Source organism: Equus asinus, chromosome 17 (assembly GCF_041296235.1).
Source record: "Equus asinus isolate D_3611 breed Donkey chromosome 17, EquAss-T2T_v2, whole genome shotgun sequence".
NCBI lineage: Eukaryota > Metazoa > Chordata > Mammalia > Perissodactyla > Equidae > Equus > Equus asinus.
This window is the reverse complement of record NC_091806.1, coordinates 42,462,776-42,488,137: the sequence shown is the minus strand read 5'-3', so window position 1 is coordinate 42,488,137 and position 25,362 is coordinate 42,462,776. Positions and strand designations below refer to the sequence as shown.

Below are 25,362 nucleotides of genomic sequence, written 5' to 3'. Positions count from 1 at the left end.
GAGGGGAGGGGAGGGCGATCCCTGGGGATGGGGCGGCCGCTGCCCGCTGCCCGAGGCTCCCAGGTCACAGCCCCCATGGGGGACGGGGGTCCTAGTGGCGGAGGCTAGGAGGGGGGCAGGGGACCGTTGGCTCGGCGGGGGGCCCGGCCCGGGGCGGCGGGCGCGGGGGACACGCGGCGGGAGGCGGCGGCGCTCCGCAGCTTCTGTTTCCGCCGCTTGGCTAGCGGCGCGTTCTCCACGCTCTTCAGGAAGAAGCCCTCGCGCTTGCCCCGGTTGAACGCCTGTCGGAAGGGAGGGGGTGAGTCCCCACGCCCAGCCTCGACCTCCAGATCCGAGCTTTGGTCCCCATCCCAGACCCTCCCTCCCATCCCACTAGGTCAAGGCCAACAGGTCCCTGGCCTCCAGTCTCCGGGAAGGTCAGAGGCCTCACCTCTCTGGGCTCCCGGAGACCCCGCCTCCCAGGCTCGCTCCACCCCCTCCCACAGGCCCCGCCCCTCACCATGAAGGTGGCGTTGAGCCCCGAGCGCACGGCCGGCCCCGAGGACTCCAGCACATCCGGCGTCCGGAGCGGGGGCGAGGAGCGCGCGCTGCCGTCCTGCAGCCACGAGCTGTCCCGCAGCCCCTCGAGTTTCAGCCGCTTGGCGGGGTCCACAGTCAGGAGCCCTGGAGGCGGGGCGAAGGAGTGTTGGGGAGGGGCCGTGCGTGGAGGCTGCACGGCAGAGAGATCCTAACAGCCCCGCTCGCCTCCCCAGCGAGTCCCCCAACCAGGACACCTGGTCCAGTGACGATCGCTGCCCCACCATGACCCCATGGCCTCCCCCTACCCAACCATCATCTGTGACCTCCGGCTCCGCACCTCGGACCAGCTCCTTGGCCTCCTCGGACACGCCCTGCCAGGCCTCCCCGTCAAGGGAGAAGCGCCCCTCGCGGATCTTGCACATGATCTCGGCCGCCTGGCTCTGCCCGCCCTGGCCTGAGGCCCCCTGGAAGGGGACCTGCCCCGACAGCATCATGTACTGGGGGGTGGGGAGAAAAGTGAGACCGGCCCGGGCGGCGGGGCCAAGGGAGGCCAAGAGCCTGACCTCTCAGCCCACCCACAGGACCATTCACCCTCTCCGCGAGGGTAACTCCTCAGGCCCATGCGTGATGAACCCTGACCTCCGGCCCCTAATACTCGGATGTCCAGCCCCCAGCACCAGAGCGACGCTGCCTCTGTATTAGGACGACCTCGGACCCCAGCCTCAGACCAAACCCTGCCACCCCCAACAAGATGAGCCCTGTCCCCTGCCTCGGGCGTCCCTGTTGCCCCGCATCAGGAAGACCTCTGACCCCAGGCTCGGGCGACCTTGCACCGTCCTCCGGGGCCCCGTCCCATACCAGAATGACGCCGAGGCTCCAGAGGTCGCAGGACTCGTCGTAGCCCTGCCGGGCCAGCAGCTCGGGGGCCGCGTACTGCAGCGTGAAACAAGGCGTCTGCATGGGCCCCGCGGGGCTCTGCGGGCGCAGGCGCGCGAACCCGAAGTCGATGATCTTCACCGGGGCTCCGGGCGTGTCGTCGGCGTACAGGATGTTCTGTGAGGACAGCGGGGCGGCCGTGAGAGCCAGGCCCTGCGCGCCGCAGCCCTCCCCGGCCGCCGAGGCCCTGCGCCCACCTCGGGCTTGAGGTCGCGGTGCACCACGCCCGCCTCCTCGTGCATGAAGCTCACGGCCGACACGAGGCTGCGCAGGATCTGGCTCGCCTCGGACTCGCTGAAGTGCCGCTTCTTGCGGATGTGCTCCAGCAGCTCCCCGCCCCGCAGCAGCTCCAGGACCAGGTACGTGTGCAGCTGCGGGCGGCGCGCGGGCCACGGTCACCAGCCACCGACCCCGGCCGGGCCCCGCCCACCAGTGAGGCCCCGCCCCGCGGCCACGACCAAGCCCCGCCCCCAGCTCAGGCCCCGCCCGTGTCCGAGCCCCGACCCCAGGAACTGCTTTTAGACCCCGCGTCAGGTTCTACCCCCACCGCCTTCCAGGCCACTCGCCCCGCTGGCCACCTTAAAACCCCACCCCCATAAGTTCTATCCCCGCCACTGCACGCCCTCCTCAAATTCCGTCCCCTTGGCTATCCTCAGCTCCGCCTTGCCGCCCTCGGGCCCTCCTCCCCTCAAATCCCACCTCCCTGGCCTCTCAGGATCCCCTCGAGCCCCCACACCCGATCCTCAGGCCCCGCCCACGCGCCTTCGGGCCCCGCCTCCTATCCACCCCCGGCACGCCCTCCGCGGGCAGCCTCCTGCGTCCCCGCGCTCCGCCCCGGCCCGGAAGGCGTCACCTGGTCGTGATGCACCTCGTGCAGCTTCACCACGTTGGGGTGCGATTGGCACAGCCGCAGGGCGGCCACTTCGCGCTGCGTGTTCGCCTCTAGCCTGGGGGGCGGGGCAGGCGGGGTCAGGACGGCTCCCCTCAGGCCCCGCCCCCCGACTCTGCTCCGCCGGCCCCGCCCACCCCGGGCCCGCCCACCTGCGGCTGAGGATCTTGACCGCAAACTCCTGGCCGCTCTGGCGCTGACGGCAGCGGCGACACACGGAGAAGCTGCCCTGGCCCAGCGCGGGCTCCCGCAGGTCCAGCTCGTACTGCTGGAAGAAGGGCGAGTCCTGGGGGCAAAGGGGGTGCGTCAGAGGTCCTACCTGGGAGCCTTGCGGCCGCGCCACGCCCCACCTCATAGATGCTCCAGACCTCACCAAAGTCACACCGCAGGCGCACGGAGGAGCCAGGTCTGGAGTCCCTGGGCCCAGACCCCCGCCCCCCCCAGCCAACTTCTCCCCACGCTGGCCAAACTCACCTGCATCATGGCGCTCCTGGCCACCGCTGCCCGGCCTGGCCGGTCTCCAGCGCCAGATGCTTCGAGCACGTCGGTCATCACTGCGTTGTTGTGGTCAAACAGGATGGACGGCGCCACGAAGGAGTATCCCTACGGAGAGGGGGCGGTAAGGGGCGCATGCGCGTCGGGGGCTGCAGGTACGGGTTGGAGTCCCTGGAAGGCCCAGACCTGGCCGCGAGGACTGGGGGCACGGAATCCGGGGACTGGGAATAAGGGGCACTGGGGGTGTCGCTTTGGCATCCTGGTGCACACGGCATATGTGGACATTTTATTCCACCTTGCTCTGTGATCACTTGGGGCCGTGTCTGTCCCCCCGCCAGTCTGTGACGCCACCTTTCTCATCACAGTGACTCCCCCCCAAATGCCAAGGACATCATCTGACACAATGGAGTAGCCCAGAAAATGATGCGTCAAATGCACGAAAGGACGGTGGCCTAGCATCACACACCTAGCTTATGAGAATTCACCTCTCCCCACTGAGGACAAAACATCTTTATTCCTTCCTGTCAAATCAAACTTTGGCCTCCTCTGCCGGGGGGCTACTGAGGAAAGGTAAGGAGAAACCAAAGTTAATCATCGCTGGTGCCCAGACCAGTGCCTGGCACTCACACATGTTTTTGAATCATTAAATGAATGAATGAAAGTAACCAAGTCACAAGAAAGAACTTTCTCGTTAGGACTGTGAGACTGTGGGTGGAGGGGTGATCAAGGAGAGGGCACCCAGGGCCAGGGGAGCAGGGAGGACGTCACACAGGGGCAGCGCTGGACAACAAACGGCTTGAAAGATGAGCGGGAGCTTGCCAGGTGGGCAGCTGTAGGGAGCGCCCTCCAGGTGGAGGGAACTGCGTGTGCAAAGGTACAGAGGTGTGTTCTGGAAGCTCTGAGCAGTTCAGTGCTGCTGGAACACTAAGGGGGGCAATAGTGAGCGCTGAGGCTAGGGCGCTGAGCCAGGACCACATCCTGCAGGGCCTTGAAGGCCGAGCAAAGGAGTTTGGACTTGTCCAACAGGCCTAAGCTTCCAAAACTGGGAGGGGGCGGGGGGTCCTGTGCCTCCAGGAATGTGATGTGGTGTGCCAAGGGCATGTACAGCCATGATAGAGACAGGGCATCTCTTCCTAGTTGTCCACTTAAGCAAGTGAATAATTTAAAACAATAAGGTAATATAACAATAAAGAGATATGACGGACTAGAAGGAAAATTAAGATGAAATTTAAAGATGTGTCCTGCCATGGCGGTCTCCAGAACCAATAGCTCTGGGTACCCCACGAGTGGAATGGTCTGGGGGAGATGCTGAGTCCTGATGAGGACACAGGGCCGATGCAGTGCCCGTGCTCAGCCAGGCCAAGGCTGGTGGCAGCATCCTGCCTGCCTGCATCTGGGGTCCCGTGAGCTCTCACTCACCTGGAAGATGCGAGGGTCCCCAGGCGGGGGGCTTCCAGGGGGTGAGTAGACAGGCTCCAGCCTCGTAAATTCCTCTGCGAAGTTGCCCACATCCAGCTCTGAGCGGATCTGGGGTCGGAATGGGGCTGGGATCTTCCTGGCGGCCAGAGCAGCCCAGTCCAGGCCCTGGAAAAAGGGATGAGAAATGGGGGACCAAAGGGCAGCAAGTGGGGACCCCTCTCTGCTCAGGCCACCTTCACTGGGCAGCTCCTCAGGGAGGCAAGGGTCTCTCTGGCATTTGGGGTGGCAAGGTGTTCTTCCTGCCTCCCCAGCTTCTATTTCCCCGCCTCTGATAACACAATCCTTATTTTCCTCCTCCACACTCAGTCAATCCTGAGACTTTTAATAGAATCGGCACGCAAAACAAACAAATCTACTTATCCTAGGTGACTTAAATCTGGGAGGACACTGGCCTGGAACTGCTCAGGGTCTAATGATGAAATCCCTGTGCAGAAAAGCAGAACTAAGAGACAAGGAAATTCCTACATGACATTGATTCTGCACCTGGATGCAGCCTTGCCTGAAGTCAGACCACATTTCCTTGGACTTTTCACTTACAGGAGCTAAAACATGCCTTTTTATGTTTAAGCTAGTGTGGGAGAGCCTGTTCACTGCCTGCCCAACATCCATTCTCCTTTAGTACCATTCTCCCTTAGTCTTCCTTAGTAGCATAACCCCAACTGTATGCCAGGAAGCAATGTACACAACTAAAAGACTATTTTACAAACTTCCTTGCAGTTCTGGGTGACCAATAACTTGTAAGCAAAAACTGTGAGATAGGAATCCGGGAAAAGAGCCTCAAGAGGAGGGTGAACAGTTGGCAAGTGCTCTTTTTCCCCTTCCCCTCCTTCCTGCTTCCTGCCTGGACAGCAGCCTCGATGGCAAGAGCTCCAGCAGTCATCTTGGACCATGAGGCAACCATGGGGATGGAGGCTCCATGCTAAGAATGGAGGAGCATTAAAAAAAAAAAAAGGAGCTTGGATTCACGAAGACATCACAGCAGCCCCGGCCTGCCAACCTCTGGACTTCTTTTATGTGAGAAAGAAATAAAGAAACCTCCATCTTGTTTAGACCACTGTTCATTCTGATCTCTGTTAGCAGCCAAACTCTATTCCATGGGTATCGCCATTTTGAGTTGGCCTTTTTGTCGCTTGCAGCCAAGAAGCCTGACCTAGACTTGAAGGCCTGGGTTCTGACACCAGGGACCTCAGCATTGCTGTCATCAAAGAGACTGTCTCTTTGAGGGGGGCACCTTCCGAGTGTCAGGCCTCAAAGACCTTGGGGGGGGGGGGGGCCTCTCAGTAAGACTACTGGTCAACCCGCTCCCCGTGCCCAAGGCCCGGCGTGCCCTCAGGGTGGAATTCACTTAAGGAAAGTGACACTGCTCACCTCCCCCCACAAAGGGACATGTTTGCTGCGGAGACATAGATCCTGCCTGAGAAGGCATCTCTGAGGGCCCTTCCAGGCGGGTATTTGCTGGGAAGGTTCCAGGAGAGGGCACTCGTAGCAGAGGAAACGAGTGCCTGGCCCACAATAAATGCCCCTAAATGGGCGTTTTTGTCACGATGTCAGACAGGCGGCAAATCCGATGCCCACGTGTAAACAGCACGCAGCGGTTAAGAGCGTGGGCCTTGAAGTCGCCCAGACCTGGCTTTGAATCTGAGCTCCATCACTTCCTGGCTGGGCGACCTTGGGCAAATTACTTAACCTCTCTGAACCTCAGTTTCCTCCTCTGTAAAGATGAAGATAATAATCAGGATGGTTCTGAGGGTGACATGAAAGAACTCGAGTCACAGGGCTGACACATAGTAGGTGTTCACTCTTACAGGGTCCTGCTAGGCAGCAACACTGGCCACGTCTGGTGCCCGAGCCAGCAAGTTCTCACAAGGACACGGAACTCTCTGGACACGGCATTCCCACTGTGTGTGCTCTTAAGTGAACAGAACCCACGTGGCTGAGCGACTGTCCATCTGAATGACAGGCACACAGACTCAATGGGGACAAAGAATAAAACACCTAGGTGAACCCTAAGAGCCAGAAGTGTGGCTTTTAGTGCTGATTTGGGCCGACAGGAGACCTGGGGTCTGTTCCCAGCTCTACCCTACTTACTGTGCCATCCTGAGTGGGTCACCTCCCTTCTCTGAACCTGTCCAATGAAAGCACTGGCAAACCCATTCTCAGGTCCCTGCCAGCCCTGACAGTCAATGAACCTGGAATTCTCTCCCCGACAAGCACAGCTTTTGGGTTTCAAGAGAGATGGATGAGAAGACGAGCTTCCTTCACCTGGGGGGGTTTCTAAGTCAAGTGGAATTGGCCAGTCTCGGAGCCACCCCACCCCGGTGCCCCGCAGCAGAGCAGCAGTCCAGCCCAGGTGTGTGTGGAGGGATGTGGGGGCGAGTCAGGAGCCTCACCTGGAAGAACGGGTGGTTCTTGACTTCCTGTGCCCCCTGGGGCCCCGCGCCCAGACGCTTCTTGGGGTCCTTGCAAAGTAGCCGCTGCAGCAGGTCCTGCGCCACGGGCCCGATCCGGGGGGGGAAGGGAGGGGAGCACTTCAGGATCCGTCTGGGGGGATTGGGGGGGCGTCAGGGGCAGTGAGCGCCCCCCCCAGCCCTGCCCAGGTCCCCCGGCCGCCCTCCGCGTCCAGCCCCGCTCACCGGGACACCTCAGCCTGCGTGTTCCTCTCGCCCTCCAGCGTGAACGGCGAGGCCCCCGTCAGCAGCTCGAAGAGCAAGATGCCAAGGCTCCACCAGTCTACAGCCTGCCGGGCAGAGCCGGGGTGAGGGCCTGCGGCCGCCCCGCCCCACCCCACCCCACCCCCCCCTCCCCTGCCCCCTGCCCACTCACCTTGCCATGCCCCGACTTGCTGCGGATGATTTCGGGGGCCATGTACTCGATGGTGCCACAGAAGGAGAAGGTTCGCTCTTTCTGGGAGGACGAGAGGACCCGTTTGGACACCCAGCAGCCCCCAAGGCTCCGAGTAGGACTCGTTGGACTTGTGAGGGCTGGAGCAGGGGGACTTCCTGAAGGCCGGGCCTGGATCGATCGACCTCCGAGACACGCAGGGCCAGGCACGGAGCCAGAGGAGACAGGACGGAGAAGCCTGGGACGGGGCGCCGTTGGCCAAGAGACCGCCCCTCACTCACCTCCTCCGTCAGGAACTCCTTGCTCAGCCCGAAGTCTGTGAGGACGATGTGGCCGTCGGAGTCCAGCAGCACGTTCTCCAGCTTCAGATCTCGGTAGATGATGCCCAGCTGGCAGGAGCAAGAGGGCCGCTGAGGCTTCCTCCCCCGCCACCCCCAGCTCCTCCAGCTCGTGTCCCTGCACTGGGTCCCTCTCGGGAGAAGGGGACCCCCCGCCCCGGGAGAAGGGGATCTCTAGCCCAGGAGTGGGCCCTGGGCAGAACTGGGCCACTCGCTAGGAAAGGCCATTTAAGATGTTAAATCGAGGAAGGAGAACCCCACAGGGAGGCCCCCTGGGAACAGGCCCCAAGGTCCCAGAGAGGCAAGCCTGTGTGCACAGCCCCATTTCAAGGCCTGGGGAGCCGAGGCATGAGGTTTCCATTTGAGGAAGTGCTGTGGACGTGGCCCCAGGAGGCAGCCCAGAGTTCCCTGTTCGAGGAAAGCCCCTACGGGGAGCCACAGGGCAGGGGACCCCACCTTCCTTCCAGGAGGTCTAGGAAGCAACTCCTGTCCTCACCGAGGCCAGCCCCCCACCCCCGGAGGCCCAGGGACAGAGAGACCTGAGGCTGCCATGTCTGAGGGCCGAGACCCAGACCCTCTGGTCGCAGCCAGGCGGCCAGGTCCCCACCCACCTTGTGCAGGTGTTCCAGGGCCAGCACGATCTCACCCCCGTACACGCGCACCTCGGCCTCCTTGAAGTGCTGGCGCTGGTAGAGGTGCGTGAACATCTCGCCGCCATTCACGTAGTCTGGGGGGGGGGGGGCGTGGAGGTTAAGAAGCAGCCTCCATGGGGCGCCCCCCGCCTCCATGACCCCCAAGGTTAGCATGGGCCGCCCTTACCCAGAATGAGGTGCAGCTTGGCATCAGTCTGGAAGGCGTAGTGCAGCGTGACCAGGAAGGGCGCCTGGCGCACCAGCTCCAGCACCGAGCGCTCGGTGCGCGTGTGCTCCTGCGTCTTGGCGCGCTGCACCAGCGCCGCCTTGCGCAGCACCTTCATGGCATACAGCTTCCCCGCGTCGTGCCCGCCCGCCTTCCGCACCAGGAACACCTTCCCGTAGGCTGTGGGAGCAGTGAGTGAGCGCAGGGCAGGCCGTGAGCAGGAGGGTGGTGCAGACTGGTGGGGGTGGGAGTGCTGGCAACCCAGGAGGGTGTGCAAATCGGGGGAAGGAGCCGGGGTGAGAGGCAGAGGTGCCAAAAGCTGGCAGAGCCCTCTAAGAAGAGGGGGTGCACGCCCCTGGAGGGTGCTCGAGCAAACCAGGGAGGGGATGTGCAAAGTAGACTGGGGGGGCATGCAACTCCAGGAGCCCTGCAGCCCTGGGGCTGGGGGGGGTGGTTTGCGTGTGCAAACCTCTGGCAGATCAGAAAGATGCGGGAAGATGCAGATCCCAGGAAGGGAGGCAGAGGTACATGCGGGCAGCGGAGGGATGTGCAAACCCGAGCTGGAGAGTTTGCAAAGTGGGGGAGAGGGCTCTCATATTGGCGCAAGGGGAGGAGCTGTGCAGGTCACTCGGGAGGGCTGCAAACCCCCCACTGCCCCCCCCACCCCCCCGCACCAGGGTGTTGGCAAATCCGTGTTGGCAAGTCCGGGAGGATGGTGCGGGGAGGAGCGATGTCAACGTGGACCGGCCCCGGGAGTGGGCATGCACACCCTGTCAGGGCAGGGCGGGGCAGGCCAGGCGGACTGTGCCGGGAAAGGCTTGGGGGCATTGCTGATGGCCTGGCCCAGGCCCAGGCGGGGGTGCAGGCGGGAGGCCCAGGGCACCGTTCCTGGGACACCTGCCCAGTGGGGGTCCTCACCTCCCGTGCCCAGCACCTTGAGCAGCTCGAAGTTGTCCACGCTCACCTTCTCCTCGTGCCCGGTCAGGTTGGCTGTGAGCACAGGGGGTGAATGAGCCCAGCCAGTGCACGGACCCCTCCTGGCCTGGCCCGGGTAGCCATCCCTCCGCCCCGCACCTCCGGCCGCCCCTGCCCCACCTTCCGTGATCCGCAGCTCCACCGCGCAGCCCTCGTCCTCGTCCTCGTCCCCCATGGCGGGCAGGTCGCTGGGGCCAGCGAGACTCGGCTCCGGGCGGCGCCGGTTACATGGCGGCTCCGGCCGGGGCGGGCGCTTCCTGGTGCCGCCTCCGGGGCCGAGGCGGGCGCCGGCGCCACCTCCCGGCTCCCCGCCCCGCGGCCTGAGTCAGGCGGCTGGAACGTGACAGCGCCGGGCTGCGGGTGGATGGGTGGGCGGGCGGAGGAGACCCTGGCTCCCGCAGGCGCACGGGGCGAGTGTCAGGACTGCGCACTCCGGGACCCCACGCGACCCTCCTGGGGACCTGCGGACACCGGTTGGGAGCCTCTGCTGGGCGTACACCCCCCAGCCAGGTGTCTGCCCCAGGGTGCCTGCTGAAGCCAGTGGTGAGACACTCCAGCCTGTGCCCCAAGGCGGGAGGGGCCCACCCAGGCGCTTTGGAGCCCTCCCCACCCCCACCCCTTGCCCCGGGGGCCAGCCTTAAGGGCCGCCAACCATCTCTGTCCAGTTCTCAGCCACCAGCTAGAGAGAGGGATTTCATAAAAATCACTGTCCTGTCGCCTCGTTCTTGATCAGTCCTTGACCGCCGCAAATAGGGGAGGGGATCTGAGGGTCTCACGGCCGCCCTGGTCCAGCACCTCCCACTCGGCGTGGACTTGCCTTTGCAGGGGAGGGCCTGGGGGCTCCCGCGCGCAGCACCAAGCTCTGTCCCCGGGCTCCCCTACCAGGGAGCGCCTGCAGGGGGCGCTGCGGCACAGCCCGCCCTAGAGCAGGGAGGGACAGCCGATTTTTAGCCGACCTGTAAAAGCACCGCAGGTCCCAGCCAACCGGCACAGCCCGCCCAGAGCCACACACCCCACCTGGTTCTGTGCCCTGCTGTCCCCAAGCCTAGCATGGTGCTAGCACAGAGCCTGGAGTAGGCCTCAAAAAGGGGTGCCAGAGCCACACAGGGGTCAGGCCGGGAGACCCTGGCTGGCCTCCAGAGCCTCATCCCCCTCCCTGACAGGAGCCACCAAGCAGGGTGGGGCGTCCATCAGAGCCCCCAGGCTGAAGGCCCGGGAGGGAGCTTTCAGCTGCTGGCCAAGCCGGGGCCTGGGGGTTCCATTCCCACCCTTCCGGCCTCTGGAGCTCTGGCTGAGAGGCAGGCAGGGCCGTGGGTTGTCCCCAGGGGGGCTGTGGAAACCCGGTGAGCGGCTGCTGCAGGTCACCCTGGAGAGGCTGGCCTGGCACCCCTCCCAGCTCAGCCCACCCTCAGGCTCAGGCTGCCTCACCTCAGACGGGCAGCCCGCCCAACCGGGGGCCACCCAGCTGCCCTGACTCACGTCCTGCCACCCAGCCTAATTGCCCTGTTCCCGGGCGGCGTCCCAGAGGCCCCGGGCAGAGACCCTGTGTCCCTCCTGCCTCTCTTGTCCCTCCATGACAGCCCCTGGCTCCAGGCGACACCCTACCTGGCTGGGAACTCCCTGGGGAGGGGCTCACCCCCAAAGGAGTGGGGGGAGAGGATGAGGAGAGAAGAGGGAGGGAAGGAAGGGGGCAGGGCCTCTGGGGCCTCAGTGCCCCACATCCTGGAGCCCAGACCCCCCTTGAAAGCAAAGGCTGAGCCCAGACTCAGGCCCCACCCACTGCTGGCTACCAGAACCCCCACCCCACGGTCCCCTCCCCTGAAGAAAGCCCTTTGCTGTCCCGTGCAGGGCAAGGAGGCCTACGGCCACAGACACCTCCCTCCCCAGCCCCAGCAGAGCAGGCTCCAGGCCACACGTGTCCTGGGCCTCGCGGCTTCTGATGCAGCCAGCAGATGCAGAGTGCAGATTCCGGCGGTTGCATCCCAGTTTTATTCTCAGGTCCCTCAGTCCCAGCTCAGGCTCAGAGAGGGTCCCAGGCCACAGTCCTCAGGTCATGGTCCTTGACTCCCCACCTGGACCGGGCAGGGGGCTCTCTTGCCCACTCCGGCCTGCCTCCTTCAGCTGGGGGGGTCCCCCAGAGACTGCCTCCTCAGCGTGGGCCGCGTGGCAGAGCCAGAGCCCCAGCAAGGAGCAGCTCGCGGGGGCCGGCCATGCCCCCTGTCCTCGAGCTCATCCCGGCTCCATCTCCGGGCCCCAGTGCACGCCGCACAGGATCCGGGGGCCCAGGCCTCCTTGTCCCAGGACTTGCCCCGGGTGCCCTGGCTCCCCAAGTTCTTGGGCTGCCTGGGGTCCCCGCTGAGACTGCAGCGGTGAGAAGACTGCCCTGCCGGGCGCCCCATCCACATGGCATCACTGGCTGAGGGAAGGGGTGAGAGGACGTTTCTCCGGTTCCTGCACCTCGAGGCCTGGAGACAAAGGCTCAGCTCAGGCAGGCTCCCCGGGGGGCCTCCCAGCATCCCAGGCGCCCCGAAGGCCACACCCTTCTGCCCACCCTCCGCCCCTCTAACCGCCTCTCAGCTCTCCCCTTCCTCCCCCAGCAGCACCAGCCAGTCCTTGAACATGCCAGGCCTTTGCTTCTGCTGTTCCCTCCACCTGGAATGCCATTCCCCAGAGACGTCGACACCACAAACTCTCAGCTCCAAGTCTTTGTTCCAACTCACCTCCTCTCTGCAGAGACCCTGAGCACCCTGATTAAAACCGCAACCCCCTACCCAGCACTCTCGACCTCCCTCGTTCTCGTCTCCTTTTTGCCCCAGAACATTATTGCCTCCTGAGCTTCTAGGGTGGCGCTCCCCAAATTGGGACCAAGCACGCGAGATGGGGCTGGTCTGAACCGCACGTGCTCGGGCGTAAGATGTCCCTGGACTTCAAAGACTTAGTATGAAAAAAATATATAAAATATCTCATTCGTGATTTTTCACATCAACTACACGTTGAAATGGCAACAGCTCGGGCATATTAAATGAAATAAAATATACTATTAAAATTAATTTCCTCTCTTTTTACTTTTTGTGATGAAGCTACTAGAAAATTTTAAATCACACATGTAGCTCCCCCACCATACTTCTATTGGACAGGGCTACGATCGATAATCATTATTTTTATGCATATTGTTTACTGTCTGCCTCCCATACCAGAATGTGCCCTCCTGTATCCCCAGCTCGCACCCTGCCCGGCACTTGGTAAAGGCCCGTGGTCAAATGAGTGAATGAAGAATGAGGTCTGCCAGGGGCCCCACTGCCTCCCAGGCCCCCACTCACCCTCTCGGTTGGCATCTGCTTCGTGTTCCGCCAGGGTCTCGATGGAGCCATCCCATCCCACGCCGGGTCCTGGGGAGGCACAAGGCAGCCACTGGGCCACGGGGACCAGGGCAGAGGTGGGCAGGGTTCGTGGGGAGACACAGAGGACAGGAGGGAAGCACCCCTCCCCGAAGGAGTTAGGGGGTACTGGGGGCAGGGCCCTTGTCCCTCACCTTTGCCATGGGAGCTGGGCGCCCCCAGAGGGCCTGGTCGGCGCTGTCGGAACCTCTGCCGGGGGGTATCCCCGGGGCTGAACGACTCAGAGCTTCGTGCCACAGGGAATCGTGAGCTGAGCTTTCGCCGCTGCCCACCTGCCAGGGTCTCGTCCCGCAGGCAGAGGGAGCTCTGGGCCCGGCGCATGGGTGCCGGTGATGGGGACCCTACAGGAGGTACAGGCAGGGAGGGTGTAGCGCAGCACAGGGAGGGGCCAGCAGAGCAGGGGAGGCTGCACAGGGGCGAGGAGAGGAGGCTGCAGAGGCAGGGGGAGGGTCTGGGTGAAGAAAGGTGGCGACAGGAGGCTGGACCCTGTGCTGGCTCTGACACTCACTCACTGTATGACCATGGGCAAGGCGCCTCCCCTCCCTGGGCCTCGGTTTCATCATCTGCTAACTAGGATAAGTGACCTCTCACTAAAGGCCCCTGCTTCTCTGAGGTCCTCAGCACTGCTGTGGATGGCTGGGTGGCCGTGCAGGCAGAAGGGAGGTGCCAGCCGAGGGGGACATGGCAGGAACTCAGGGCAAAGAGCTACTGGAAGCATCTAGGGGGAGGGGGGAGTACAGCAGGAAGGGGGGCACTATGCAAGCTACACAGAAAAGGAGAGACAGGTGTTGGGAGATGCCAAGTGGGAGTAGGGGACATGGGGTAGGAGCCATCCTGGTCACCGGGCCCCCCAAACCCACCTGTCCCATTCGCCTCCCTGCCCTCGGAGAGCTCCAGCTCTGGGGGGCCCCCCAGGCTCTCGGTGCTGCCAGCCCCATCGGCCCCCAGGCGCAGCCCCCCATGGGGGCCCCCCTCCCGCCGGGGCCGCATCAGCCTCTTCACCTTGTCTGCCAGCCAGCTGCCCTTCCTGGGGGCAAGAGGGCACAAGAAGGGGTAAGGCCAGGGAGGAAGGAGGAACGAGAGGGCCACGTCAGGGATGGCAAAGGCCAGGCCAACCCGAGCTGGGGCCTGGACCTGAGCTGGGCCAGGGGTCTGAGGGCAGGGCAAGGCTAGGTTGGGAGGGTCCCGGGCCCTGGGCGGGTGGAGGGGCCGCTCACTTGGTCCGGGGCAGGGGCACCGGCTCCAGCACGCGGTACTGGTCCATGATCTTCTCCACCAGCTTCTGCTTCTCGCGGCGCAGGGCGTTGAGCTGGTCCCTGGGAGGATGGGGAGGAGGAGGCCGGCATGAGGCTGGGAGGAGGTGGCTGAGGTTTCAGCAGGTGCGTGCTGGTATAGCTGGTTGTTAACACACTGACCGACTCCCATGTGGCTTGATAAACTGCTGCCGCCCTGAGCCCCGGGCGGTCAGCCCCAGCCCTTTTCCCAGGACCTCCCTTGGCATCTCCCCGTGAACAACCAAAGGCGTCTCAGGACCCCTCCCGCTCCCAGCAGCTAGGCAGGGCCCGCCCGCAGCCCGCTCACAGGTACTCGCGCTGCTCGCGGTGCAGGTGGTCCCGGCTCTCCAGGCTGCGCTCCAGGAGCTCCCGGTTTTCCCTGCTCAGGGCCTGCACCTCGGCCAGCAGCTGCCGGTTCTCCTCTTCCTGGGCGCTCCGCAGCTCCGTCAGCAGCTGTCAGGGCCGGGGGCAGGGCAGATGGGGGTGTAACGGGTTCACCCCCTCCGCTCTCTCCCCGCTCCCCACCCGTCCCTCAGCACACCTCGCACTGCGTGGTCAGCCGGCAGGCGCTCAGGTCCAGCTGCTGGTTGGACTCGCGCAGTCGCTGGCTCTGCACCTCCAGCTGTGCCCGCTCCAGCTCCAGCCGGGCCAGCCGGCTCCGGAGCTCCCCGCGCTCACCCTGCAGCTCCCCTCGCTCCCGTGACACCTCCGCCAGCAGCGTCTGAGCTCTGCGGAGAAAAGGAGAGCTGCTGTCCAAGAGGACTCACCCCCTAGACCCTTCATGAGGGCCAGAGGAGACGTGCTGGGGCAAGAAGGCACAGCAAGACCCCACAAGGACAGTGACGAACTCACCACCAGCCCACTTCACAGAAGGGAACACTGAGAACCGGCATGAGAGGAGAGGGGCGGAGCCAAGGCTGGTACCTGTCGTGCTCACTCTGCAGCCTTCGCAGCTCCTCCTCCAGGCCCCGCTGCCGATGCCCATCCTGCACCAGGCGCTCACGCTCTGCCAGCAGGGCCAGCTCCTGGGCCTCCACGTTGGCCCTCTGGGCCTGCAGCTGCTCATGCCTGGGACGGACAGGGGCTGAGAGAGCGGCGGGGACCTGGGGCTGGGGCAAGCAAGCAGCCGGACTGTCTGGACCTGGGGGTCTGCCTTCTCCTAAGCATAGGTCCCCGAGCAAAGCCATGGGGCAAGATGCCTGCCAGGCGCCCAGCACTCCCGATGATAGAGGAACCCCAAGGTGAGCCACCCCAGAAGAGCGTGGGCCCCGCCATGCCAGAGTGGGCACAGCAGAGAAGGTGGGTCTGCTGGGTGGTGGTGCTTCCCGGGTGGGGCCACACCCACCAAAGGAGTCTGCCCCGGGTAGGAGGTACCAGGAGAGGCTCACCGGCCCTGCAGCTCCCGGTGGGCCAGCTCCAATGCCCGCATGTTGGCCTTAAGGTCGCGGTGCCGGGCCAGCAGCCCTTCCAGCTCGGCCTCCTGCCGCCGCTGCAGCTGTGTCAGGGCCTCGTGGTCCCGTAGCAGGGCCTGCTGCTGCCCTCGGGCCTCCTCCTGGGACTGGCGGGCCGCCCGCACCTCCTCCTCCAGCACCCCCAGCTTCCTGTGCAGCTCCTGGCCCTGCACCTCCAGGACAGACTTCTCGGCCTGGGCAGAGGAGCGAGCAGGGCCGCTGGGGTGGAATCACTGGCCAGACAGGCAGTAAGGGACAGGGAGCAAAAGGCTGAGGCTGGGCAGAGGACAAGGAGAGAGCTGCAGAGAAGGCAGGGGCTGGGGTAGGGGCAGCAGGGAGCTGAGGCAGAAGCTAATCAGCAAGGAGAGGAGAGGGGGTCTGGGAGGCAGGTGCTGGCGCCAGGGCGTGGAGGGCAGCGAAAGAGGCACAAGGCAGGGATGGGATGGAAGGGGCTGCGACGGGGCAGAGAAAGCGAAGGGACTAATGGCTGGGTGTGCAGGAGAGGACTGGAGACGGGATGAAATGGGCACAGCCGTGGGGACCAGACGACGGAGAAGGGGGTAGGAACAGGGGAAGGAGGCAGGGTCGGGGGAGGGGCAAGCGGAAGAGGGCAGGGATGGGGAGGAGGGGTGCAGAACAGGGTGGCTGGGGTCAGAGGGCACGATCCACATGACCAGGAACAGGTTGGGGCAGCTGGCTGGGAGCTGGGGCAGGGAAAAGGACAGGAAATGATGCCAAGGGGTCAAGGGGCAGTGATAAGGGGCCAGGGACGGGGCGCCCAGGCCGCCACCCACCTGCAGGCGGCTGCTGTGCTCCTGCGCCCGCTGGCTCTGTAGCAGCAGCTCCTGGGCCCGCCCCTGCAGGCTGCCCAGCTGCCCCTCCAGGTGCTGCAGCTGCCCCTGCAGAGCCGCCTTCTCGGCCACCAGCGTTGCATTCTGCCCGGAAGGAGAGCAGGGTGAAGAGTGGCCAGCCTGCTGGGGCACCCCTCCCCCGCCCATGCCCACCGAGCTCCCGCACTCACGCTGCGCTCCACCTCGATGAGCCGCCCCCTCTGGGCCTCCACACTCCTCGGCTCACCACCATCCTTGGGCCCCGGCCCCACAGGGCCCTGGCGCAGCTGCAAGCAGAGGCCCTGGGCGGTCACTCAGGGGAGTGGTGGTGGCTTGGGGATGGGCACAGGGACCTAAACCAGTGGACCTTTCCCCCTTCAGCAGCATTTAACGCTGCCCACCCCTCCACCCCACTCCCTCCCCAAGATCCCGCAACTTTGCACCCCAGGTTCTTTGACACCGCTTTCTCCAGAAAACCTCCTCTGGCCAACCCCATGCGTGCCAGCCAGGCAGCCTATGGGTGCCCAGTGGCCCCGGCACCCTGGGTTACGGTCGCCTGTTTTCTTGCCTCTGTCCCAGTGGACTGTGAGCCCTCTGAGGGCGGTGGCCTGACACAGGGCCCCACCGCACGCCAGCACTGAGCCCTGAGCCACACAGAGCAGGGGCATCAGAAACCATTACCAACTTCCCACGACAGTAACTGAGCTCACCAGGAAGTGGTGGGGCCTGCGCGGGAGAGACACAGCAGTCACCCAGAGCAGAGCCACCGGGTTCTGTCCATTTAAGGAATGAGGGAGCCGGCCCCAAGAAGACCACACGGTCTGGGCAGAGTCTGCGTGACTCTCGGCACAGTGCTCCTTCCAACAGGCCCCGAGGGGAGGCACAAGGCGAGCAACTGGCCAAGAATCGAGGGGCATGACCAGAGGGGGCGCTGGAGGGCCGGGAGCACACACAGCCCTGGATGTCTGCTGGTGGGATGGAGGGAGGGCTGGGACGGCTCCCACGGACAGCCTCACCTGGAACAGCTCCTCTTCCAACTGCAGGGCCCTCGACTTGAGTTCCATCAGCGCCTCCTCCTTGCTGGTGGCGGCCGCCCGCAGCTCAGCTTCCAGCCGCTGCTCCAGGCCCTGGTACCTGCCAGGAGAAGCCTCGGCACCCACGTCTCCCCAAGCCCCTGCCTGCCCCCCTCTGCCCCTCACGCAAAGCTCCACCTCTCGTGCTGGAACTTTTGTTCCCGCAGAAATTCCTGGCGCTCCAGAGCCGCCTGTTCCAGCTCTTTCTGCAGACACTCCAGCCGGGCCCCCAGCTCCTGGCCCCGCACCATGGCCTTCTCCAGCTCCTAAGGGCAGGGAAAGTAGGGTCGGGGCCAGAAGGACAGACACCAGTCTCTCTCAGGGGCCAGGGGAGGGCCGGACACAGAGGCTTGAGAGTCAGGGGACCTGGCTTTCTGTCCTTGCTCTGTCACCCTGGACACGTATCTTTAGCCCTTTGGGCCTCTACTCCCCCATCTGTAAAACGGGAGCAAAGCCTGGTCGCCTTGCAGAGGGAATAGGAAAGAGCTGTGGACTGAGAGCCTGGCAGGGTGTGAGGGGGGCCCCGGGGCCAGGAGCCAGAGACACTCGCTGGGCAAGTGTCTTCACCTCTCTGAGCCCACGGGTCCTCACGTGCTGAGTGACAGCTGGTCGCACCCTCCATGCTGAGGCCACACTGGCCATGTGAGGGAAAGAGGGGCTCGACGGAGGTGGGTCTGGGGGGCGCCCTCAGCCACAGAGGACAGGAACTTGTGAAGGCCAGGCCTAACCACAGTGGGGGCCGGGAGGGGGAGGGCTGGGATGCTGCCGGCCTGTGTCCTGTGGCGGTTGGGCCGCACCATTATAGAAGGGGGCAGGAGGCCCCCTCTGGCCTGTGGGCCCCAGAGGGCAGGAGGTCAAACCATTCTCAGGTGCGGGGGCCCTGGCAGGATGAAGCCATGGGGAATGGCCAACTCTGACCAACCTCCTTCTAAATCCTGCCTCTGGAAACCAAGTCGACAAGCCTTTGATCTGATCTTCCTGGCTTAGCAACCCCACGCAGGCCTCCTCCCAGGGTCACTGCACTTCCCGACACCCCTTGCTGAAAAACTACAAGTCCCATGAGGCCCTGCTGCCTGTGGGCCAGCAGCCACCAGAGTCCAAGGCTGAGGGTAGGAAGAATGGTGGTGCAGATGAAGGAGACTAGAATCCCAGGCCAGACCCCTGCCCTGCCCGCCTCCAGGCCCTGGCCACAGCCCTCAGCGTCCCCTCCGCTGCACCTCCTGCCCTCCCCCCAGCCCACGGGGCCAACCCCCTCAGCCCCTGGTTCCCTGACGTCCCCAGCCAGCCACCTCCTCCTGTGTCACACCCAGTAGTCATCAGGAACTGCTCCAACCGGGAAATCTCGTGAAATTCCCCTTTGTCCTCATCCTCTTCCCCTCTCGGTCCTCAGAGCCAGCTCTTCCAGCCAGCCAGGCCTCCCCTCCCCTCTACTGCCCACCTGCTGGCATTCCATCTCCTCGTCTCCTCGGATTAAGCCCATGCTCAGTGCCCCGTGCTGCCCCAAGCTCTCTCCACTCATTAGCTCACAGGCTCCTGTGAGGCAGGTCGTTTGCATTCCGGTTTTACAGGTAATGAAACCGAGACTCAGAGAGCTTAAGTAAGTTGCCCCAAGTCGCACAGCTGGGAAAGTAGGGGATCTGGGATACAACCCAGGTCTGCCTGACAGCATCTCTCAGTCACATCCTACAGAGTGGACCCCAAAGACAGCCTCTCGGCCTTACCCTCCTACTGGCACTCCCAATTCTCACATTCCCCAGGGCTGCCCTGCACGATACCTAACCCCGCTCAACCCAACAGTGGGTTCCCCCTCCTCTCCATCGGGAACGGTCTCTAAGCAAATCACTCCTCCTCTCTGAACCTCAGTATCCTCGTCTGTACAACAGGGATGAAACTGGGAGCTGTGCTCAGCTGGAAGATTCTATTCCTCACCTGCAGCACACCCTCCCCCCAGCACTAGGCCCCACTGGCCAGAAAACCCTCCCCGTTGCTTCGTCGCCTCCTCCCACCCCTACAAACTGGTGCCTGCACCTCCTCCTGGCTCACTGCCATCCTCTCCTCTCCTCCAGGAGGCCCTCCCTGACATGCCTCAGCCTGAGTCCAATGTGCTTCCTGGACCCCATGGCTCTCTGCACCATGCTGTCTCCACCCCAGACTGTTAGTGCCTACAGGCTGGTACAGGGCCTGGTGCCAAGGAGATGCCCATAAACACACTTGAATGAAGGCATAACGGAGGTGCCAGGCCCCCTCTCTCCTCCATCCCCCGCTCCAGCCCCAGCCAGCCTCACCTGCCACCTGGACCACTGGCACGGCCTCCGAATGGCCCCAGGTTCCCCTGCACACCAAGGTGACCCTCCCCAAACCCAGCCTCCCATAGGTCTGCCCACACCCCTGGGTGGCCTTCCTGCCTGGTGCACTTACAGAACACTTACAGAGCTGGCCCAGCACACCTCTCCAGCCCCTGTCCCCCACTCCTCCCAGGGCCCTGAGCATCTTTAGCGCCTCCAAGTGTTTGCACATGCCGTTCTCTCTGGATGAAGTGCGTTTCCCCACCTCGTGAAATCTTGACCACTCCTCAGAACCCTCCCCACAGCCGCCCCCCGACCCCACCCCGGCATCAGCCCCCTCTCCCACGGGCTCCCACAGCACTTGGCCCTTAATAACCAATGTGTCTGGAGCCTTCGCCCAGCACGAACTGGGCTCTTCACTCCTTCGTCTCCCTCGGTCTTCAGAAAGACCCGCGGAGGAAGCTGTGAAGAGTCCTCCCATTTTCCAGAAGGAGGTTCTGGGGTGGAGGCAAGTGCACTGTCAGAAAGCAGGAGACGCGCCCGGGCAGTCTGGCTCCATGCCCACACTCTTCTCTACTCCTACAGCCACCCCATCCGAGGCAGGGGACATCTGCCCCGGGTCCCAGGCCAGGCCCGCCTTGGGAAGGCAGGAATGCGCTTGGTCTGTTCGTCTCCAGGCCCAGCTCGGTGCTGGGCTCTCCGTGGCTGCTGCTGGAAGGAAGAACCCACACCCCAGCGACCGCCCAGAACCCCATTTCCTGGCCCAGCCACGAGCCCCACGTACCTCCTGGAGGGCCTCCTTCTGCTGGCGCTCCCGCTCAGCCTCCTCCAGGCGCCCGCGGCCCTCGCCCTCCAGCACATGCAGCCGCGCCTCGGCCACCTCGGCCCGGGCCCGCAGCCGGGGCCCCTCGCGCTCCCACTGCCTCCGCTCGCGGCCCGCAGCGGCCAGCGCCTCAGCCAGCGCCTCACGCTCCCGAGAGGCGGCCTCCAGCTCTCGGCCAGCCGCCTCCACGGCCTCCCGCAGCCGGGCCTGCTCCCGGGCCTGAGCCTCCGCCTCCCGGTGGGCCTCGGCCTCTGCCCTCTGCGCCCGAGCCAGCTCCTCGGAGAGGCGGGCGGCCTCCGCGCCTCGGGCCTCCAGCCTCCGGGCCTGGGCCTCCAGCTCAGCTCGCAGGGCCTCGGCCTCTCTCCTCCGCCGCACCACCTCCTCCTTGAGGGCCTCCTGCTCTGTGACACGACTGACCAACATCTCCTCCGGGATCGGCCCCTCCCAGGCCTGGGCCTCAGGGGCCCCTTCCTGCTTCTGCTGTGGTCTTGGCTGGGCTGGGTCTCCAACTGTCCCCTCCAGCCTCTGTTCCTGCTCTCCGGCCTCTCTTTGCTCCTGGGGTAGGTCCAGCCCCGGGCCTGAGGTCTCCTGCTCCTCCAACTGCACACAGAGGCTGGGGTCCGAGGGGCCGGGCTTGCCCTCCTGTCTCGGCCCCTGGGCTTCGGGCACCAACTCCCCAGTCTCTCCTCCCAGCAACAGCTGGGTCTGAACTTCCATCTCTGGACCCTGAGGTGGGGCCACAGAGGCAGGGGTCTGGAGAGGAGCTCCACAGCCAGCCTTCTCCAGGTACTCTTGTGTCTCTGCAGCGGGGCCTGACTCCTGGGGCATCAAGTCTGGGGTCTGGGGGGCCATGGCAGCTGTCTGGAGGGGCCTCTCCATCACCAGTGGGTCCGAATCAGATGCCTGGGGACACTCGGCTAAGCCCTCGAGGGCTGAGTCTGATGCCGGGGGAGCCAGGTCCAAGGCCTGGGGGCCTTCATCCCCTCCCTGGCCAACCAAGCCCTCGGGGCCGTGGTCTGAGCCTGGACGAGACTGGGGAGCAGCATCCAGCTCTGGATCCATGGAGTCCTCACTCTGCTCCTCCAGCAGGGGGGGCTGAGGGCACAAGAGAGGGACGGTCAGAACCAGAGGAGGATGCCAGGAAGGACCTGCCAGGATGGTAGGGGGCGGGACTCACCTGGCCCCTTGGCTGTCCCTGCAGCACCCGTAGCAGGCCTCGGAGTTCCTGGTTCTCCCGCTCCAGGGTCCGCAGCCGCCCAGCTTCTGCCTCCCTCACTTCATCATGCAGCGAGAGGGTCACTCCTGGCAGGGGTGCTGGGGCAACAGCCGGGGGAAGGGGATGAAGTCAGAAGCCGCCCCCACTAGATCTGCAGGACAATACAGGCAACCCCCCATCCCCGACCCCTCCACTGGGGTCCCACTCACCCTCCCCAGGAGAGCCTGGGGGGGGCTCCAGGCTCCGCTGAAGCTCCAGTTCCAGCTCCACGTTCTCCTCTGCCAGCTGGTCCACCTGATGCCGCAGAGAGTCCACCTCCTGGAGGGGGGGCAGGGTCAGGCAAGCCCTCCCCCCCACGGCCAGGCCAAGTGTGTGGGCCAGAAGGTCACTAGAGGTCACAAGGAGTTGGGGTCACAGGGATCACTAGGGAACCCTGGGGGACCACTGGGGTCACCCGGGGTCTCTCTGGCAGTCTCACCACGTGGGCCTCCCCAAGCCGGGTCCGCAGCAGCAGGTTCTCGCGCTGAGTCTCATGCAGCCGAGCACAGCGCTCCTGAGCGGCCTCCAGCTGCTCCTCCAGCAGCGCCTTCGAGGCCTCCAGAGCCCCTGAGAGCACCCGCTCCTCCTGGTGGGGGGGCAAAGAACCGTGCTGGGATGCTGACCCCCAGCACGCCAGGGCCACAGACCCTGCCTCCCCCCACCATGGGACCCTGCGCCGCTGGAGCTCTCTAGGCCCCTCCTCCCTCTCCAGGGTCTCTCTGGGTACCACTTCCCTAGCACCTGGCTCCGCCCTTCTCCTATGGAGGCTCCGTCCCTTCTTCCCAGAAACTACCCTTCGAGGCGGTATCTCTCTAGACCCTGCTTAGCAGCTCTACTGCTGGTTGCTCTCTCCAGACACCACCTCCCCTACACCTGGCCCACCTTCCTCTCGGGGGCCTAACCTTACCTACAGCCCCACCTCTCCCCACATCGTCCCCATCCTCCAGAGAGCGTTTCCCCAGACACCGCCTCACCCATTTCTCCCAGCGGTCACTGTGGCCTCCGTAAGGCCTGATTCCATCTTTTCTGGACCCCAGCTCGCTGCTCCTCACGGCCCACCCCCTCCCCAGTAGGCCCCGCCCCTCCCCAGGCCCCGCCCCCGTGGCCCCGCCCCCCGCTCACCTCTAGCTGGCCCTTGCAGGCCTCGGCCGCCTGCAGCCGCTCGCGGCAGCGCCGCAGCTCCTCCTGCAGGCGGGGCAGGCGGCCCACCCGCTCCCGCAGAGCCTCCGCCTCCTCGCGGTACAGCTCGGCCCGCTTGGCCTGTCCCGACAGCGCCTGGGCCTGGACCAGACGACGCGGGGCTGGGAACGGCCAGCCGCGGGCCAGAGGGCTTAGGGTCGGGGAGAAGCGATGGGACGGGAGGGGAGCGGAGAGAGGGTTAGGGAACGCGGCGGGGAGCATCTGTGCGCACCTCCTGGCGGAGCCTGCGAATTTCAGCCTCCAAGCCCTGCACCTCCGCCTGGGAGTCTAGCAGCAGCTCGGCCTTCTCCTCCCTGGAGGAAAGGGACGCTGGAGGGGTCTGGGTTCCGCCACCCTCAGCCCTTCCCAGGCCTGATCCCAGCCGTACCCATGGCGCTGGGCCCCCAGCTCCGGGCCTGATCTGCCCCTCTCCCCCCCCCCCCGCCCCACCCCCACCCACCCCCGTCCCCTTCCCAGCGGGTCGCACTCACAGCTCCTGCCGCAGGCGCCGCAGCTGTGCCTTGCTGTTGGCCAGCTGCAGGGCCAGGTGGTGTGACGGGCCCTCCGGGGCAGTCCTAGAAGGAGCCTCAGGCAATAAGGGGGCCGAGTCTCGCTCCAGCAGCAGTTCAGCCAACCGCTGTGGGAGGTCAAGGGTCAGGAGTCAGAAGTAATCCATCCCATGCCCCCCACATCTGGCCCCAACCACCATGAGCTGAATCTGGCTCTTGCAGCCCTGCTGGCCCCAAGACCCTTGACTCCAACCCCACACCTGGACCCTAACCCCATCTCCCCTACATATCTGGGTCGCCGTGGTCCTCGCGTTCCTCCTGGTCCTCGATGCCCCTGCTACCCCTACCTGGGCCCCCACGTCACGCTCCCTCGCCAGTCTCAGTAGTGTCCCCATCAGGCTCCGGGACAGCATCTCCAGCTCCGGAGGTGCCAGCTCCCCAGGCTCAGGCCCAGCCAGGGCCAGCACCATGCCCGCCCCGGGCTGGGTCACCTGGGTGGGCAGGGAGAGCAGTTCAGCCTGAGAAGGTGGGGGGCAGGGTGTCCCCAGGTAGGAGGCCCGTCCAGAGCCATACCTCCTGGATGGCAGCAGCCAGCTCACTCTGGACCTCGAGGCTGAGGCCCTGGATGTGCCGGATGAAGAGTTCACGGTGCTCACACTGCAGGGAGACAAGGGCGGGGTGGCTGGCTCAGGAGCCTCCTGCCTCCGGGGCCGAAGGTGGACCCTGCCCTTCCTCCCCCACCTCACCTGCACTGACGCCCCCAGCAACAGCCGAAGGATGCCTTCCAGCTCCTCCACCGCCTCCTCTGCAGGGCACAAGCCACAAGGGGTTAACGGGTGGGGGGAGGGGGCAGAAGCAGGAAGGGGTGGTGGGAGAGAGCACCTGAGAAGGGGTCAAATCCCAACGTCTGGAAGTCTGGGGGTGGCGACAGGATCAGCAGCTGCAGCTCCTCCTGGGCGTGGAGAGGGCAGGAGATATGACAAGGGCCTTCCCGCAGGCGGGTCCCAGGGTCAGCCTCCCCCCTCCCGACCCCTCACCTGGTAGAAGTCCCGCAGTCGGCACCACAGCTGGTTCAGGTTCCGCACCCGCCAGGCTGCGGGACCACCGTGGCCCCTGATCATCCGAGGGTCTCCTCGGGAAGTAGGGGCACTGCTGGCACGGGGGGCGATAGGTGGGAGGGGTAATCGAAGACCTGCACACGTCCTCTCAGCCAGGCTCCGCCCACTACCCCCTCAGGCTCCTTCCAGCTGACTGCCCAGCCCCCTCCCTTCAAGCCCCTTTGCCAGCACCCCCAGGCCCCCCGCTGATGCCCCTTACATGATGCCCAGCACCCGGAGGAGCAGGGCGCCATCGCTGAGACGCAAGAACCTCTTCTCCGGACAAAGGGGCCTCTCTCCTTCCTCCTCCTCTTCCTCCTCCGGCTCTTCCGCCTCCCCCACCAGCCCAGCCAGTCCGAGGGCCTGTTGGGGCAGAGATGCATCAGCTGGCCTGGGTGGGAGACCCTACCGGCAGAATGACTCCTGAGCCCCTCTGTCCTGCCCCCTGAGCCCACGCAACCCCCTCGTCACCAATTCCCTGGATGCCTCTGGACCCCTTTTCTGGACCCGCAGCTGCCTGAATTGTTCCAGGCCCATACTTGAGCCCAACCCTCCCCTCAGGCACCAGCTCTGCCCCCCAACCCCCCCACCCCCAAACCAGCCCCTCTCAGCTGCTCACTTCCCCTCCCCAGACCCCTCCCACCTGCCCCCTCACCCAGGTGGCCAGGCTCCCACTCAGGAAGTCTCTGAGTCTGGGCCCCTTGCCCCCATCCATGACGGGGTCAGGGTGTTGGTCCCGCTGTGGCAGCTACACCTGCCCTGAGAGGAAGAGGAAGTCCCGGGGTGGGGGATCCCGAGCCAGCCACAGACACCCCGAGCTGCTTCCTCCTTCCGGGTACAGGCCAGCCTGTGCACCCC

General features: G+C 64.8%; 2 protein-coding genes and 1 long non-coding RNA gene across 5 annotated transcripts; 1 reads left to right on the top strand and 2 right to left on the bottom strand.

Moving 5' to 3' along the window:
- Positions 1-28: 28 nt before the first annotated feature.
- Positions 29-9,618, bottom strand: RPS6KA4 (ribosomal protein S6 kinase A4). 2 transcript variants are annotated; one of them, XM_044762103.2, is made up of 17 exons: positions 9,451-9,618; positions 9,274-9,345; positions 8,317-8,535; positions 8,109-8,224; positions 7,441-7,548; positions 7,142-7,222; positions 6,952-7,055; positions 6,709-6,859; positions 4,259-4,423; positions 2,819-2,947; positions 2,497-2,630; positions 2,309-2,402; positions 1,653-1,826; positions 1,378-1,572; positions 857-1,016; positions 500-663; positions 29-281 (listed from the first exon to the last, which is right to left on the bottom strand). In XM_044762103.2, exons 1-17 carry the CDS (start codon positions 9,503-9,505, stop codon positions 105-107), a joined length of 2,298 nt encoding a protein of 765 aa, XP_044618038.1. In that variant the 5' UTR covers positions 9,506-9,618; the 3' UTR covers positions 29-104. The 2 variants fall into 2 exon arrangements, with proteins under 2 accessions (XP_044618038.1, XP_044618039.1); XM_044762104.2 differs by having other exon boundaries at positions 9,320-9,345; positions 9,451-9,601.
- On the top strand, positions 2,824-5,377 carry LOC123281991 (uncharacterized). Its single transcript, XR_006521826.2, has 3 exons — positions 2,824-2,963; positions 3,205-3,409; positions 5,036-5,377. It is a non-coding gene; the product is annotated as an uncharacterized lncRNA (long non-coding RNA).
- A 1,668-nt stretch (positions 9,619-11,286) lies between the features above and the next one.
- Positions 11,287-25,303, bottom strand: CCDC88B (coiled-coil domain containing 88B). 2 transcript variants are annotated; one of them, XM_044762102.2, is made up of 27 exons: positions 25,160-25,302; positions 24,725-24,867; positions 24,445-24,556; positions 24,290-24,359; positions 24,154-24,212; positions 23,981-24,064; positions 23,755-23,898; positions 23,390-23,535; positions 23,131-23,212; positions 22,842-23,000; positions 22,159-22,305; positions 21,890-21,998; positions 21,642-21,778; positions 20,426-21,559; positions 17,495-17,622; positions 17,300-17,417; positions 16,475-16,570; positions 16,248-16,388; positions 15,391-15,647; positions 14,927-15,070; positions 14,544-14,730; positions 14,310-14,455; positions 13,946-14,044; positions 13,589-13,755; positions 12,863-13,069; positions 12,651-12,719; positions 11,287-11,795 (listed from the first exon to the last, which is right to left on the bottom strand). In XM_044762102.2, exons 1-27 carry the CDS (start codon positions 25,217-25,219, stop codon positions 11,740-11,742), a joined length of 4,401 nt encoding a protein of 1,466 aa, XP_044618037.2. In that variant the 5' UTR covers positions 25,220-25,302; the 3' UTR covers positions 11,287-11,739. The 2 variants fall into 2 exon arrangements, with proteins under 2 accessions (XP_044618037.2, XP_044618036.2); XM_044762101.2 differs by having other exon boundaries at positions 11,292-11,795; positions 13,731-13,755; positions 25,160-25,303.
- Between the last annotated feature and the right edge of the window lie 59 nt (positions 25,304-25,362).